We start from the raw sequence: 16,773 nt of genomic DNA on the forward strand, positions 1-16,773 counted from the left end.
CAAAAAGTGAAGATATTTTGGCCAGAATTCAACCAGCAACAGTTACTCCAAGTACTGGGAGAACTATACAACCTGGGATTTGTATACTCTTTGGCTAGCAAGAGACAGAAGAGAGAGATACAATCCAATCCTAGTGGCCACTAATATCTTGTTTGGAAGAAAATTACAGATGACTAGAAGAAAAGCAATGGTGTCTTATTTGCAAAAAGGACTCCCGGTTGATGTTGACAATGTGATTAAATATCTTCTTGAAGCTTCTAAGAAAAGGATGTAGTGCTTTGCAAGCAGCATACTTCACCACTCTGAAAATGTTAATCGAAAGACCTCTAGCTGCCCACTGTTCTTCCCATTAGGGCCAAGATTCTAATTAACCATCGATGAACTTGCACTTGAGGAAAAGGAAGCAAAGGGTTGCATTTAAGTATAAATGGACAGACCATAAAGATGTGCAGTGCAGAAACACAGATACTCACACAAAGAAACCATATTTACAGATTCAGAAGGAAAGCCTCTTCCCTAAATCCTCAGCAGAACATACTTCTCTGTGCTACAGCAGAGGAAGTCTGTCATGAGAGTGCAAGTACCTTAGTTCTCCATGTTAATCAGTCCATTATTTAACTGCAAGAACTTTTCTCCAAATCAAGCCAGGAGACGCTCTGTAATACCTAACCCATAATTCATCAAGCTCTTCATCTTTTAAGCCAAAACTTGTTCTCAGGCTTCCCACACAATGGGGCATGAGCCAAGGCCACAAGCTGGGCACCTACACAATCCTTTTTTTATAAATATGAAGCAGAAACTCTCATGCAGCCTCCATATTGTGCAGAAGTTCATAAACACATAATAAATTCAATATAGAGAAAAATCATCACCAGTGAGACCACAATCCTGGACTGTAGCTTTCCAAGAAGAATATCCATCATACTGAAGTAAAGGGAACTGTCATCTTTTGCTGACTACACTCATGGTTATGCCTACTCCAGCATGTATTCACAAAGCACCTTTTATCTGAAGGAAAAACTATCATCTAGAAACAGCATTAGATTCCAGCAGTGAATCAGGTTCAATTTTTTCTTCATCCAGGAAATCTCTTTTGCCTCTCAACAGGATGCAGAATGCTGGAGCATTTGCTAATCTAAGAATTATCTCATGTTTAATTACTTTAACCTTTTTCTGTCTTGAAGTGTTACTGCAATTCAGATGAACAAAAGAAATTTTCAAGATCTTAAAAAAAAAGAAAGGGGGGGGGCGGCAGGAGAAGAGAGTACACTTTTTGAAGTTGTACTTACATTGAAAAGGTGATGCAAGTTGATCTTGGCCCAGTCTCAGTGGTAATGAGCCCTCGGTGGACTGTTCTCCTGAAATCACTTTTTTTACTGGATAATATTTGGGTTTGATCATATATTCCTGTGTTTGGCCATGATGAAGATTCATCATCAGTGTCTGAGATGAAAGGGGTATCAACCTGTTTAAGGGGAAGAAAAAACAGAAGAGACAGAATGATATAAGAATTAATAAATTAGACTTAGAAACTACTGGTAAAAAATTAAATCTGTACTCCAAGTTCTCAAAATACAGTTTGGGAAACTTACTAGCTTCCAGTTAAACACGTGATTTTCCATGCATTTAGCATTCTCATTGTCTTGTCAGCTCAACAAACACATAACAAATAAAGACTAGAGGGATTATATCACTTCCTTTTCGACATAGCAAGAGAAGTATCATGGACAGCTCAGAAAACAGGGAGGAATGGGAAAAAGCCCTCCTCAAAATCATGAGTTGGAGCTCAACTTTGTTAGCACACAGAGCTTTCCAGGTTGGTCAGAGAAACACTGGTGCATTCAAACCTCTCTGCATTTCTTACAACTGTCTTTTCACACCAGGTATGTTAAGTAGAACCTAAGCCCAGCTGACTTTCCCCCTCTGTTCCCAGAAAATCTGTTCCCTTCGCCACCATACCCCTCTAGCCATAGAGCAGAACACTGCTCCTCTTCCCCTTTTTCAGCCTGTCTCCCATCTCAACAGAAGATCTGTCTCTGTTTCCCAGCTCCACATTACTTTCCCCACCAACTTTCTCTTTACCGGCATTATTGAACATCTCTGACAAATGTCCCATAACCACATGGCTTCCTTTAACAGCAAAACTATTTCCCCTTCCTGTTAAACAGGATGATTCCTTCAAGCTCACTGATTATCTCACTGCTAATCCCAGTTCCTTACTTGTATTGTTATATTCCTCCCCAAGACCTCAGCTTCTCACTGCACAAAACCTTGCCAACTTTAAACAAATTCCCTTCTTCCCCTCTCAAAAAACATGGTTATTTAGTCATCAGCAGCAGTAGGAACCATTTCTTTACTAACAAACTGGCCTTCACTCTTCCACAGTGCTACTCAGCAATAAACAAGCAAGGGAGTAAATCGCGCAGCTCTTAGCCACATGCAGTGAATGAAACTGCGAGCTGCTTTGGGGCCCTGGGCTGCACTGGGCAGAGTTTCACTGCCTAGCAAGTAATAGCACACCAGGTAACAAACCTACTAATAGCAAGTCTTCAAGAAGTTGTAGCTATGTAGCTAGTGTAGATCACACTGTAGAGATACACATTCCTCACAGAGTAGTATCTATTACTAACCTAATAACAGTGGCTACTAGGACTACATTGTCCATTGCTCAAATGAAGGCAAAAAGAGTGGGAGCTGTAAGCCTCCATCACTTCCTTCTCAACTAAAGGTCTGTAATACGTTTGGTCTGCAAAAGTGGAAAAATGGGAAAGTGACGGATGGTTGTTACAAATCCCATAAAAGAGCCACAGTTCTGCAGGGTAAATAACTGTCCTCTGAGCATAAGGCCTGGGCCCTGTATCACCAGAGGACAGCTGAGCAGCACTTCCCCACAGTGGTGAGACTGAAGAGTTTCAGCTGAGTGAGAAGTCAGATTATTATTGTATTGTTTTCCAACATGTGGAGCCTCAGCCAGCCCCTATCTCCAAAGCGATGCCTGATTCCTTAGTCATGTTATTTGAGGATGTTTAGTAACCCCTGTAGCCAATGGATTTGTGGTTAGAACAGACAACGGGGTTTTGTCCTACACAGATGGTCTTGTTAACTTGGATCAGTTTGAGAAAAAGTGCATTCATTAACAGAGACATCCTATGACTCTTGCATACAACGGAAATATAACTCCTCAGACTATCTCCAAGTCAAATTTTTCTAATACAGTGCTTACACAGTCTCATTATATTCAGTACAAGTCCTTTGCCCAGATTAAAAGAGAATTCTGTACTTTGTGTTGTGTTTAGGTTTCCTACCAGCAGATCAAAGAGAGGCTTCAGGGATGTTGGAGGTCAGGCTCAGAATTCAACACAGTCTGGTAAGAAGTATCACCAGAAAGACCTCAGCCTGTGATAAAGCTGAAGTCACTGCCTTCAGTACTGCTTACACGTGAATATCATTTCTTTGAAGAGTCACTGCAATCCTTCCTGCACAACCTGTTCTTTCTGCAGATCTTGTTTGATGCCTATGTTTAAGGACATCCATTTCTGTACCTGGACATAAGAGGGTCTATACTCAATTCTTCCCATGTAATGCATAATTGGGCCACAACAACAGAGGTCAAAATACTACAGAAGTTGATACTGCAGCAACCTATTAGAAGTTACATATATTTAAGTTTAGTGGTGCTCTTTGACTGGACACAGATGCTGCCATTTAGTGCCTGTTTTCTGTTAAGGCTACAACATGTTGTAAAGCATTACCTTTTACATTGTCACATATGCAGCCACACTGTAGCCCAATGCTGTCAGCCTACAATACAGTCCATCATAACACTTGAAATTAAAATAGAATTTAAAAAAAAAATCATTAAAAAACCCAACAACACAACACAGAGACAGGAATGCCATATGTTGGAGGCTGAAAGTTTTACCAGCAGGATTTATAAAAGTTGCCTCTTCCTTCCTTCTCAAGTATTGTAATTTTCTTCCTTAATTTAGCCTGCATTAAGTATTAATGTTAATTAATTATTGTTAAGGCAGTATAAGAGTAAGCTTTGTTTTGCAAGGGAGTGGTTTACTCAGCAGTACACAGGAAAGCTGTAATCTTTACTCTAGAAACTCCAGTTCTTTAGAAGGAAACACGTTCACCTGATGTGTGAGTTGTTAATCTTGGTTTCAGTACAGAGTAAATCACCTAGTCTTGTATCAAGGTGTATGCTTACAATAGTTGCATGCAACCAAAGGTAAGAGTTGTCTAGACACTTTTTCTTGCACATTTACCCTCAGTTTTTATGATCTTGGTTTGTAACTACCAAAGATCTTGAGTATAGGTATGCACAAAAGTACTCCAAATGTTTAAAAGTTGCCAGTATTGGACATCCACTACTAGCGTGGATGTGAGCTAACTGGCAGCACGTTTTTGCCAGCCATCCAACCAGCTTGACTGGTCTTGCTCACAAGAAGTGCAGTTCCAGTAGAGGCTGATACAGTAAAACATCAAAGCGTTTACAATGTCCTTCTGTTCTGACTATTCTTTTGATATTCACATTCTTCTCAACAAGACCTAGTTCCTGAAGATGTTAGTTCATAATCCAAAGGATATTGTATAGCTAACTGAGATGCTACATCTTCCACTAGAATCAAGGATACTGCTCTAACCACATCATGGGAGCTGTGTGAGATCAGTCACGTAGCTCTATCAACAGCTTACGTATAGATGTTAGTGAAGGACCGATTTTTTCTTTCTAGACCAGGAGATAGGGGCTCCTTCAGTGCTGCAGGACTTCTAAGTAAGAAGATATGATTTCCAGTGGACTCAGCAACACAGGAGGGTTTGGGGTTTTTTTCCTTATATTGATCCCTGTGAAAGAAATCTTCAGAACTATCCTTTCTAATTGACCTCAGGAGACAGAGGAGAGCCTGAGCCTCAGAGAGAAGGCAAGTAATATGTCAGCACTGAAAACAATTGATATAAATGTAAGATGTCACAAGGAAACGTTTCAGGCCTAGTTTGGTAAAAAGCATCACCCCAGTCCCTACTGAGCCTTTGGAAATTATCTTAACAGCTCTACTACAACGTATTCCCAATCCTTTAAAAAGCAGTGGTTGTTGCTATGACTGTTGGTGCCAACTTGCCAAACAACCCTCTTACAAGCCCAGGAGTATTACTGCTTCTTCCCTTTCCTGTAGGGTGGCCTTTGCCATGTTCTGGAGCTCTGCCTGAGCCCCTTCATGCTAGTCCTGTCTTTGCATGGGGGCCCAGCTGCTATATCCACAGTCATATCAGATTCGTTTAGCTGTCCCAAGGCAAATGGCTCAGGCTGTGTGAGAGACTGAAAGAATTAATGTCTCAAACATTGTGGTGGGGCAAGTTCTGCTCAAGGACAAACCCTGCACAGCGAGGAACCAAGGTGAAAAGCCCATCAGCTCAGACATCAGCAACAGGAGGGAGAGGGAGTGCTGGAGGGGGCACAGCTCCGGGTTCTGATAAGCTGTTCTGATACAAAGATCAAACAATGGCCACATCTGCAGGGAAGAAGTTACTCCACAAACCACCCCCAAGCCCCAAAGGCTCACAAACTGCTCATTCGCCTGACGAGTTCAGGTGCCCACCCGAAGGAGGAGCAAGGATGATAAAAGGACACAAACTGAAGCCCCAGGTGTGCAGCCCACCAGAACCGGACCCCTTGGCTGACTGAACCAACGCTGGACCCAGGACTGGTGAAATCTTTCTCTCTTCCTTCTTCTCTCGTTCCTTTTCCTTTTCCACAATCCCTACACCTCATCCCTTTAAGACATAAAACCATTGACCAAGTCTGGAACTAAGAGTGGATCCAGCCGCTCCTGGGCCCTTCTCTGAGGAGGAGTCTAGAAAGCAAGGGGGTCTGCTCTGAACCTCATAACTCAATGGGAGGGATCTCCTTATTCCCTGAATTGATGTATACGGTTACCCTGGGTTACATGGTTTACAGAAGTAGTCTTATGCCAATTCCTGTTGTGAGAAACCCTGCCACCTACTATCATGCCTCCCCAGTTCAGTTTGCTTCTGTCATGAATAAAATCTTTAACTGATCGTTTGGTGTTGTTTCACCTTCATTTAGCCCGAGGGAATTTCGAATTAAACACGACTCCCTGGTCTGTCCAGTCTGGGTGGTGACAGGCTGTTTTATCTCTGTTCAGAGTACACTAGGGTACGCACTGAATGGTGCATTTTCATCTATTCCTGGTGTTGGAATATCCAAATTAATAACTAAGTAGCAGGATAGACTGATTTTTTCACACTACCCAAGGTTCAAGACCACTAGGAATAGCTAGTGCTGTCTTGCTACCACAGCCCACAAGAGGATACTCAAAGTAGGTCACAGACACTCTAAACCAGGTTTTTATAATTTAAAACAAAGAAATGAAAGGCATATTCTTCAGCTTATGGCCACTATACTTAATATTAAGAGATAAATAGTTTTTATCTATTAATAACAACCATCACTACAACTGAAAGTATTTGATTTCTTCCCAACTTTAGCATGTAGCTTACTGCACATTTGGACACCACACAACTCAGTGGAACCCCTGGGCACTGTTGCAATACAAAATACTCAGGTACTACTAAAGCTCCCTGTAACACTAGTTAAAAAGATGCAATCATTAGTTCCAATCTTTAAATTTTGCATGAAACAGCCAAGACTACACAATATTTTTGCATTACACAGGCTTATGTCACTAATTTATCTAGTGGCTTGTAATTAGATGGTCAAAACTGTCATTAACTTAATAAACTTGACAAAAACTTTCCATTGCTTAAGTGTATACTAGGCAGACAAACAAATGTCTAATTGCATTTTCAACAAACAAACAATATGATAAATACTAATAAGCTTAGAACAGCACTACAGAGGGAGAGCAAACATTTGCAGCTAACTACAATGCAAAAGAAAGCTCTCTTGCTTGATGAAAGCAAACCAGGAATGCGATGTATCAGAGTAACACTGGCAAGCAGAAATGAGACCAGCAATGTTTGGCATGAAAAGTACTGTCTAGACTAAATAAGACAAGCCTGACTCAGGCTGCTTTCTTCATTTTATTTACTGTAAGTCTGATGCTCCCATGCTTAGTGCCTAGCTAGCAATACTTAAAATTAAAAAATCTAAATTTTTAACACAATTGTTTTATACAAACCTACAAATGAATTCCTTCTTTGCTACCTCCTCTCAAATTGACAACAAACAGTCAAAAGTAGGAAAAAACAGCATTTTCTAAAACTATGAGATAATAAAGAAAATATGCAGGACAGTTCAAAAGGTATGAAAATAGAATAAAATCCCCCCTACCCTGTAAATTATTAAAATTCAGTTGCTAGTTCAGCCTGACCTTTGCCAGCTGCTTCCTCCTTACATTGCTTCTCTGATTTTTTTTTAAGATACATGAAAAAGTTTAACTTCCCAGCTGATGATGAACAGATGGGATTTCTTCAAAGCCTTTTACATTATCATACCCAACATTAATCAAGCATGGCCTGTTTCACAATGTCCCACCAGTCACAAGAGATGAAAAGGAAGAAGCGTTCAAGCTTTTCTTTCTTTTCACCATTGAGAAAATTGTGCACAAAATTGATTTTATGTACAAAAATGTATTTTTAATGCATAATTTAAAATCCAGTCCCTGAAATATAGTGCAAACACTGCAAAACAAGCACTGAGACCTTCCTGCCCTAGAATAACTAGGGTTGCATTAGTATTTTCATTATAAACCTGCTTTGACTTTATATCTTTGTGATACATTTTTCCCCAGGCAAAAATTTGCAAAGATCATGGTTTAGATATGACTAATTTGTTTTCAAACAATACTGTCAAGTTATTAATTTTTACCTTTTTTACCTCTTTAAAAAGTTAAGATGTTACTTACACCATAGACAAGATCTTATTTGATCATAATCAAGTTGATTTGATTTGTAAAGGAAGTAATACTACAAATCTTAATAAAGACCTTTAATCTACACCAAGATAATAAAAAGAGTAAACAGGGAATCAAAATCATTTATAAAGTTTCCCACAGAAATGTAAAACATTAACTTTTATCCACAACTACCTGTTTCTCCTGACTTAAATACAATTTCTGTGCTAAAACCCTTGTCGAAGACACTTTCAGGGATTATCTACTCTTAAGTGTTTGCTAATAAAGCTAGCCCTTTATTTGCATACCCAACTGAATTGCTCATTGGTTAGAATCCTTTTGTCAGCATAAGCTGGTGTAATAGCTGAACTAAAGCTCTGTGAAACAACAGTGTTTTCAAGCTAAGCACAACTATGACTCCATTGATTCATTCCATCTTCCACATACAACACAATACACTGAAATGTGTACATTATGAACATTCTTTCAGGTTTCTAAAGAGAAGAGGTACATTGACTTTTCCAGAATCACAAGCAATGATTCATTTCCTAGATGTTAAAAAGCAGAAAAAGGTCTTAAGGCAAAAGAAATGTATCTGTTGGTTAAATATTCAGATACAGAGCAAAAAATACAGATGCTTAGTCACACAATCTGATAGAAGCTACAGTTCTTGCAAGTTATGCAACAACAGACAAGCACTTCTCATATAACAGAGCATTTAAGGATTAAATTTGAAGAATAGTCCTTCTGAAAAGGAATTAAATTATTTAAATGGTAATTCTATGAGTGAGAAAAAAGAAAGCTTGCCTTCCAGATCTTTTCATTAGAATGAGCACAGAAAGTTTGTTCCATGACACTCCTAGAGTGCCAAGATACAACTGATGCAAATCTAAAAAACAAAACAAAACAAAAAAACAACAACAAAACTTAGAGTATTAAGTCTTAACTATCCTCAAAGTAAACCAACACTTAGGGAAACAGTATGCATGAAGGCTAGGAAAACCCGTTATGAGACAAAAATGAACAAAAAACAGGCATAAGGCTGTAGTCTCACAGTAACTAACAGCAACTCACAAACTTCCCTTTTCACCATGCACCGAATTAACAACTAGAAGCTACAAATTACTCATTATCTTAGGCATACCTTCACTCACGCTTAACCAGCAAAGCTCTTCATGAATCCAGGTGAACTAATTCAACATCCAGATTATTTTATACAGGTTCTCAGCCATACATACACCTTCAACTTGTTAGGCACCTCTTACCAGCAAAGTTCGAGGAGACAAAAAAGAAAAAAAAAAAACCCAAACAAAAAACCTAGGTGTGCTGCTGACTTGTTCTTGTTGAACTGCTTTTGTTGATTTTGGTTTGGTTTTTTTTTCCAGGACACTATGTTTGATACTACATTCATGCAAGATACTTTGTCAGTGTCTTTTGGAAATCAGGGAGGGTATCAAACTCATTAATAATTCAGCTTTTAAAAGAGTAGCTGCCAATGTCACATATTTGCATTAAAGATTTGACCTTCAGGCATTCACTGTGTTGCAATAGTAAGTCTAGATGAAATTCACTAGTAAATGACAAACTAACTTAACCAGAGCACTGAGCAAATCCAAAACATAATCTTTAGTAAATTAACATACAATATCCTTTCCCTGTTTCACGTTACATTTTGACGGAAAAATCACTTTTGTTTTGATAGGGCTAGTGGCATGTTACTGAATATTAAACTGACACTGTGTAATAAAAAAATTAGTCTGATAAAGACACATTAACTAGTGACAATTCCTAATCTGTCCACCCATAAGACAGACTTTGGTATTAGAAAAGTATGCTGAAATGACAACTAAAAATAGAAACAAACTCCCACAATGGATGTTATATGATAAAGGCAAATGAGCACAGCTGCTGCGAAGCAAAACCATGCATCACTAATCTACTCAAATTCTTGAGCATGTTAAACAAAACAGCAGACAAAGAGCCAAGTTGGTTGATATAATTTATTTGAAATTTGAAAAAGACTTTGAAGACTTATCCTGCAAGAGGCTACTAAAACCCCCTAAATTATAAAACAGTGTTGCAAGCTTAAAATGGGCAAAGATATGGAACAGAACAGATATACCTTTTTTTTCTTGGACATATATTAATTATAGTATGTCCTTTTGAAGGCTACCAATACATTCATGGTTTGGTAATACCTCACTTCAGTTAAATAACTTAGAAGTATATGAAATTTTGTTACAGTAATTCAGAAAACCCTCAAATCTAATTTGGTCTTCCAGACTAGCAAGCACATATTTACACAAGATAAATTCATTCTGAGAATACACTTACAGCCATGTCTGAATTAAGCAGAACTCTGTCATTTAGGAATGTAGTAACTAAATGAAAGTAAATATGCCAGTAAAGAACCTAAAACCTTGGTCTACCCTTGAGAATCTGGCAGATTAAGTCATGATTATGAAAAAAATAAATGCAATGAGCAAGTAAACACACCATCAAGTTCTTGTATAGATGCAGATGGATTAGCAAAAGTGTTTTGTCACTACAGGTTGCTATGTCTAGGAAATGTTTTAAAAGTATGACCTTGCTGGTATAAGCAGAGCTTCTCAGAAGGGGTGAGAAATAGGGAATACATCATAGGTTTATAATCTGTTTATAAATTAGACTTGCATACAATTAGGAAAAGACACAAAAACCCCAAGACGGTTAATAGTGGCTGATCAGGAAGAGAGAAGAACTTGGAGCACCTGGACTGTAAATGAAGTTGAGCACTGATGAACATGACAGCATGCATCAGTAGCAACCAGGACTCATTACACACATTACTGATGTCTATGCTGACTGCAGCCAACCAACCAAGACACTCTAGCATCAGCCTGGTGAAAGTTTCCAGTGTACAAAATTGGATTAAAAGATAAAACTCAAAGCATTACTGAGTATAAAAGAGCTGAGGGAAAGAAACAAGGAAGGCTTTTAAGGGCACTGATACCCACAAAGCTAGAAGAGAGTCCATGAAGTGCCCAGGCAAGGAAACTCCAGAGACTCTGTTCAGTTCCAGAGATAATTCTTTAGGGAATGTATAACAGAAAGATACAAAATAACCCCTAATTCAAAATGAAATGCAATAAATTCTAGAATAAAAAGGAAATACTTTTTCCACATACTGCATAATCAGTTTATGGAAAGAACTATCACAGGATACAATGGATCATAATTACTTCCAAGGATCCCAATGTAAATGGATGATAAGCACACCTCAAATTCAATTATGAGATCATAGAAAAAAAACCTCAGAAATTCCTGTGCTTAAGGATATCACTTCCCTACATAATAAACAATGTAAACAAACCTTAATTTTCTCCTCATAAGGAAGTGCTAACAAGTGTGCAAGTCAGAGCACTTTATCCCTCTAATACACACTGATTTCATATGTAAGCAACTACTAGTAGATGTAGTATGATACTGACTTTGCCCAAGTATTATACACAAAAAGTGCCATATGCTCATATGAGAATAAACTATGTCTTCATGTGTTTGAATAGGTAGATGGCTATTGCACAATAACCATCTTAACCATATTTACTGAAGACTTTCTAAATTTACTTGACAAGAAGCATAAAATGCTAAGTGTTTTATGACAGGCAAGCCTAGAAAATTTCAAGATCAAATCCAGACTCCACCTTCAGAACATGTATTTCTCAGCAGAAGCTTCTTTTGATATACTAAATCAGCAGCAAGAAGCTCTGACAGACTGTACTAGCTAGAGGATATACTCCCTGAAACACCCCTGGGACAGCTCTTACTAAATTATGCCACAGAATTTAGCAATCCTAAAGATGGAGAGTCAGGGAAAAAAGCAAAACCAAAAAGTTTATCCAAGTTTTCCTCCACAGCAGCCACCTAAATTCAAGTGACGCAACAGCAGCACGCTCCCTGCCACATCTGGGAAGTCTAGAAGTGATGCAAGGCAAAAACAGAAGTGCATGTTGTGCTGTACCCCTAATGGTGAAAAGATAAGTGGTGAAAAGTTTTGGAGGTAGAAATAATATTTGTATTAGGCCAAGAACACTTTTAACATCTAAACTTTCAAATGTACAACTACCTTCTTAGCTGAACTAGATAAATAACTCATATGATCTATTTTTTCATACCACACAATTGAGTAATAAAGATTGTCCTTTGTTTTAAGTCATCACAAAAATGGAATGTTTCCATTTGCAGGCAGAACCAGGGAAAGGGGGGACAACAGCAAACAGTTACACTTACAAGGAGTCTAACTTTGGGGGTCAGGAGCTTCCAACGCCTCGTGACATACATCCACAAATAGTTTGAACATAACATCACACAAAACACATTTTCTAAGTAATTAAGGTAGGAATTTCATGCAGGATCAGAGGACAGCAATTTCCAAAAGTTATTAGTGAATTTTAGTTGTTTATTTAAATACAGCCATATAACTTTTTGTTCATTAAATCTGTATACAGATGATGCAGTATAACTATGTTTTCATCATAATGGATTTTCAGACAAATAACATCCAGGGAAATTGCGTGTTTGTGCCTACGTGGTATAATGTCTTAAAAAGATAAATAGAAGGTAGCTCTAATTCTGTTTGTGTTGGTACAAGATCCCTGATGTAAAAAGGTCACCTCAGCAGAGCTAGGTGAACATAGATTTCAACTGAATAGTGACTCACCATTCCACTGCTAATGAGCCCAACAAATGCTGTAATTGTAATTAATATTATAACAATATTACAACTGCTGTTATTTCTAAAATAATTAGGTAGAAGGTAAGTTTATCTAGTGTACTGCAGTCAATGATGAAAGCTAAACTGTTTGTAATCTCAATTTTACTACTGGTCTTGCTATGCTGAGCAATACAGTTTACTCCAGAGACAGAGAAGTTAGCATTAAAAGGTTATAATAGGCACACATTTTTCCTCCTCTCCACTTCTGTATCTGTAAAACAATGATCTACATCACAATCTAATAAGATGCTGCAAAGTATTTAAGAGTGAAAGGTCTTAAGATTGTACAGTGCTCAATACACATTCAAAAGAATACCAAAAGAGTTAAACTGGTTTTAATGCAGTCTGTTTTCCCAGACACTAGCATAAAATCCCGATTCCACTGAAGTCAACAGCAGAACTCATTTATTTCATTGCTGGCCATGATTTCATCCTAGGACTTTGTTGCTTGTCAAACACAGCTTTGCACCTTTGGACTTAAAACCTGTAGATGCTATATTCAGCAGCCTTTACCCTGCCTTCGAATGCCAAAGAAGAGATTCCTCTTGGTTCCTAACTCTAGTTCCTGAAACCCATATTTGTCACCCTGGAAGGCACTGAAGTGTAAATAAACTTAAAGAACACTGTATCCCTGACTTCAGCCCATGATCAATACAGGCATGAAGTATGTTAAAGCTATGTCATTCCTTATTATAAAAATAAGTCCAAATACAGTGCAATTCAGGTTGCAAGAAAGCAGCTATGAAGAATTTCTGACATACGGCTGAACCAACAATGTCTGGAAGAACTTGGATCACCTATTCCAAACCACTTTGCCTACTTTAAAAAAAAATAAAAATACTGTGACCAAAAGCCCAGACTGCATTCCAGAGGTCTAGGAATAGCTTGTTTTCCTATTTGCAGTTGGTAAATTTGAAGTCTGTGAGGCATTCCTCTGGTTTTTAAGGATGTCTCCAATTTCTCCGCAAAAATTCACTTTGCTTCTTTCACTACATGTAAAATTTTGCTTTCCTTGTAGCTACAAGCTTTGTTATAAGAAATATTTTTCAGAGCGAATTTTGAGAAAATGCAGTTGCTGTACACACCCTCTTTCTGATAATGTCCTAGTCCTTGGTTTTGGTACAATGTATTAAGCATATACTCTGAGCCGCTGAAGTTTGTGTTATACACAGGCATAACAGTAAACCACATTTCACAGTACTTAATATTTTTTCCCCTGTTGCATAAGGCATTTCTTTTAAATGTAAGCTGAATACTATCATTCCAACAAGTCTAAACTATAAAAAGGACAGGTTGTAAGGCGTTTTAAATTACATCCTTAGGGCTCAATTTAGAAGCTTCTCCTCACATTCTTTTGATTTGCGTGCTTCATTATTGAAATGTCTGCTAGAGTTCTTTTTCTTTCCTCATTAATGACTTCAAAGAAGTACATGCTTGAACTCTTAAATATATTAAACTAATTTAAATTATCTTAAAACACCCAGTGACTGCTCAGCAAACCAGAAAAAGCAGACTGTGCTGCTGGAAATAACATACCATTTAGTTAGTGAACTGCATGCACAATCAATTAAAAAATAAACATATCTAATTAAAGAATACTATCAATACATCTAATTTGAGTTTGTTAAAGTTGCTAAAGCACCACAGTAACCTAGAAACATAAAAATAAATTAAAAAAACCTCCTAAAATACCTAATTTTTTGAAATTTTTTTTTAAAAAAGGTTTTCATGGCATACCATTTATGCTCTTTATTTCCAGGGCGGGGTGGAAGCAAACATCTATGCACCTTCCACAATGAAACAATTCAGATGTGCAGTTCAAATCTACAAACTCATCAGTTTATGGTATAATTTTAACTAGCATCTGATATATCAAGGTTTGTTAACTTAATGAAAAACAAAAATCTAAATACAGCATTTCCCTCTACAGGGGTGAGTTCTATTACAGAACTTTTTAAAATTAAAACAATTTTTTAATTCATCTGTAATGTAGCTGTATTCTAGGCTGTGAAGAGAAAAAAAAAAGACAAAATTATTCTGTTACTGAAACAGGTAACTTAACTATAAATCAGATGAAAAAATTTGTATTTTCAAATCAGACTGACAGTGAAAACTTACTGCTAAAACCAACACAAAACTGATTGTTCACAATATGTGCATAGGCTAATATATCTTGAACCACAAACCAGATCAACCAACCTTATGCACATACTAAAACATATACACCTTGCGAACAAAATTTAGAGATAATTTGTCATGGTAGGGATATAAGCAAAATAACTCAGTACCATCTCAGGACCACTGAAAAAAGCCTGTATTTTGAAAACATCCTATTTTGTGATGCCAGCTGGTTTGTGAATTACACATCCTCAGCAGCCCAACAGAACTTGTTCCACTGAAGTTTTGGAAACTGGCATTCCTGCCAAACAGACATTTTTGAGGCTTGTGTTTAGCCCCACATCCAAACAGCCTGTAGAAACTCTGCAGTCCTGGGTTCTACATGAAGCAAATCCACCTCTACCTTAGTAAAGTAACAAGGATTTCAGAAAGCTGTGCATACTACTGTGAAACTGACAACATTACACATTTCCAGGTCACTTCGCTACCTTGAATCATGATGCTGAGCATATTCTTCCTGTTTCCAGCACTTAAAACATTCCTATAATTGCCTGGTATTTCTTGACATTTTTTGAGTCCTTTGGCAGGACTTACAGCTCAGTGCTGTTTTTAGAAATTCCAGCAACAAATACTGTAGGTACCTACCCTTACACACCATTTAATGATGAAAAGGCATAGCTGTTCAGAACCCCTGGGCTTAGCACATTACTTTTGAACAAAGAGTGAAAGATGGAGCAGTCACTGCTCATCTCTAGTTCTTTAAACACGACTTTGAGCTTAGCTTGTTCAAATGCCTTTGTCCTTTCTTGTTAGATCCAGGTTTATATGTACACCTGATCACATACAACATGAGCAATGAGGAAACACTGTAAGGTCCACTGTGCACACCCACAGACAACAGGTTTGAGTGATGAAGGCCCTGATTCTGTCCTTTCAGCTGTCTAGAGGATACAGAAGTCCTGCAATCTCTCCTTGGTACTTGCTGGCCAGGCAGCCTGCCATCTTGAGATCAGTTCCTGTTCTTTTGCGGGAAATGGCTGAATCATCCATAGGTGCTTTCTAAATCTGCAGCCTGCCTGCCTTCCAGGTGAGATACATAAAGTTGGATTGGTATAACACTTCTTTTCTGTAACAATCAGCAATAAGCCTGCCCACAGAGATGGTTTGCCCAAGTACCCCTGCTCAGGATAATGATGGATGACTGCACTGATGCTAATAGTAGGCAGATGATGAGCCTCTGTTGCCAATATTAACTTCACAACTGAACAAAGCGGGGGGGGGGGACCACAAGGCTGGGAGGGGGAAAGGAAAAAAGAAAAAAAAGAAAAGAAAAAAAGCCCCCACCCCAGGAGCCACAGTATGCCTATGTTACTGGGCCTAGGATGGCCATGAGCAGAACTGACTGGCAGGCCTTTTATAATCCTTACAACCTGCTGCTTCTTAGCTTATAAGGAGCTTTTTCTCATAAACAGACTTCTACATACATGGAGATAGAAACTGCTATAGCAGAGAGGCTTGTTTTCACAGTTAAAAGAATCTAGTTACACCGAAATAATATGTCCTGTTCATACTTCTTAAAGAGCAGAGTTTTTCCAGTTCAGCTTAACTCTTGATGAAGCACAAATGCACTTAGCCAAGAAATATCCCAAGCATCTTCCTTGACAGAACTAAAGACAAAAACCCACAAGCACCTGAAAAAATACCTGATTTCAGAAGTACAGAACACACAGCAATTTCCTATTAAAATTAATCAGTTGGAGGTTAAGAATATTTTTGCTGTAAAAGTATGTTTAAATTTTTTTGCATTCCCTGTTCTGTAGCTTACTGCATGAGCTGCTGTAGTTCTTAGCGCTGTTCTGTACTGTATGAGGCTCTGCAGTTTCACAGTTCCAAATAGTTTATTATTAATTGTGAAATAATGCATAATGATAAAAAAGAACAACATTTTAAAACATCATACTATAGGGTAAAATTTGGGCTGCACTTGCACTTCCAGCCATAGCTATTTTTCCTGCCTATTGA

The 16,773-nt window shown here is 38.0% G+C and overlaps 1 protein-coding gene across 5 annotated transcripts in view; it reads right to left on the reverse strand.

Annotated features, from left to right (window-relative positions):
* Positions 1-16,773, reverse strand: part of LTBP1 (latent transforming growth factor beta binding protein 1) — a 209,152-nt gene that overhangs the window by 157,163 nt on the left and 35,216 nt on the right. For all 5 annotated transcript variants that reach the window (XM_069800474.1, XM_069800473.1, XM_069800475.1 and 2 more), the window contains exon 4: positions 1,290-1,465. In XM_069800474.1, coding sequence (XP_069656575.1) covers positions 1,290-1,465 — 176 coding nt within the window. The remainder of the gene's footprint in view (positions 1-1,289; positions 1,466-16,773) is intronic.

Source organism: Haliaeetus albicilla, chromosome 13 (assembly GCF_947461875.1).
Source record: "Haliaeetus albicilla chromosome 13, bHalAlb1.1, whole genome shotgun sequence".
Classification (NCBI taxonomy): Eukaryota; Metazoa; Chordata; class Aves; order Accipitriformes; family Accipitridae; genus Haliaeetus; species Haliaeetus albicilla.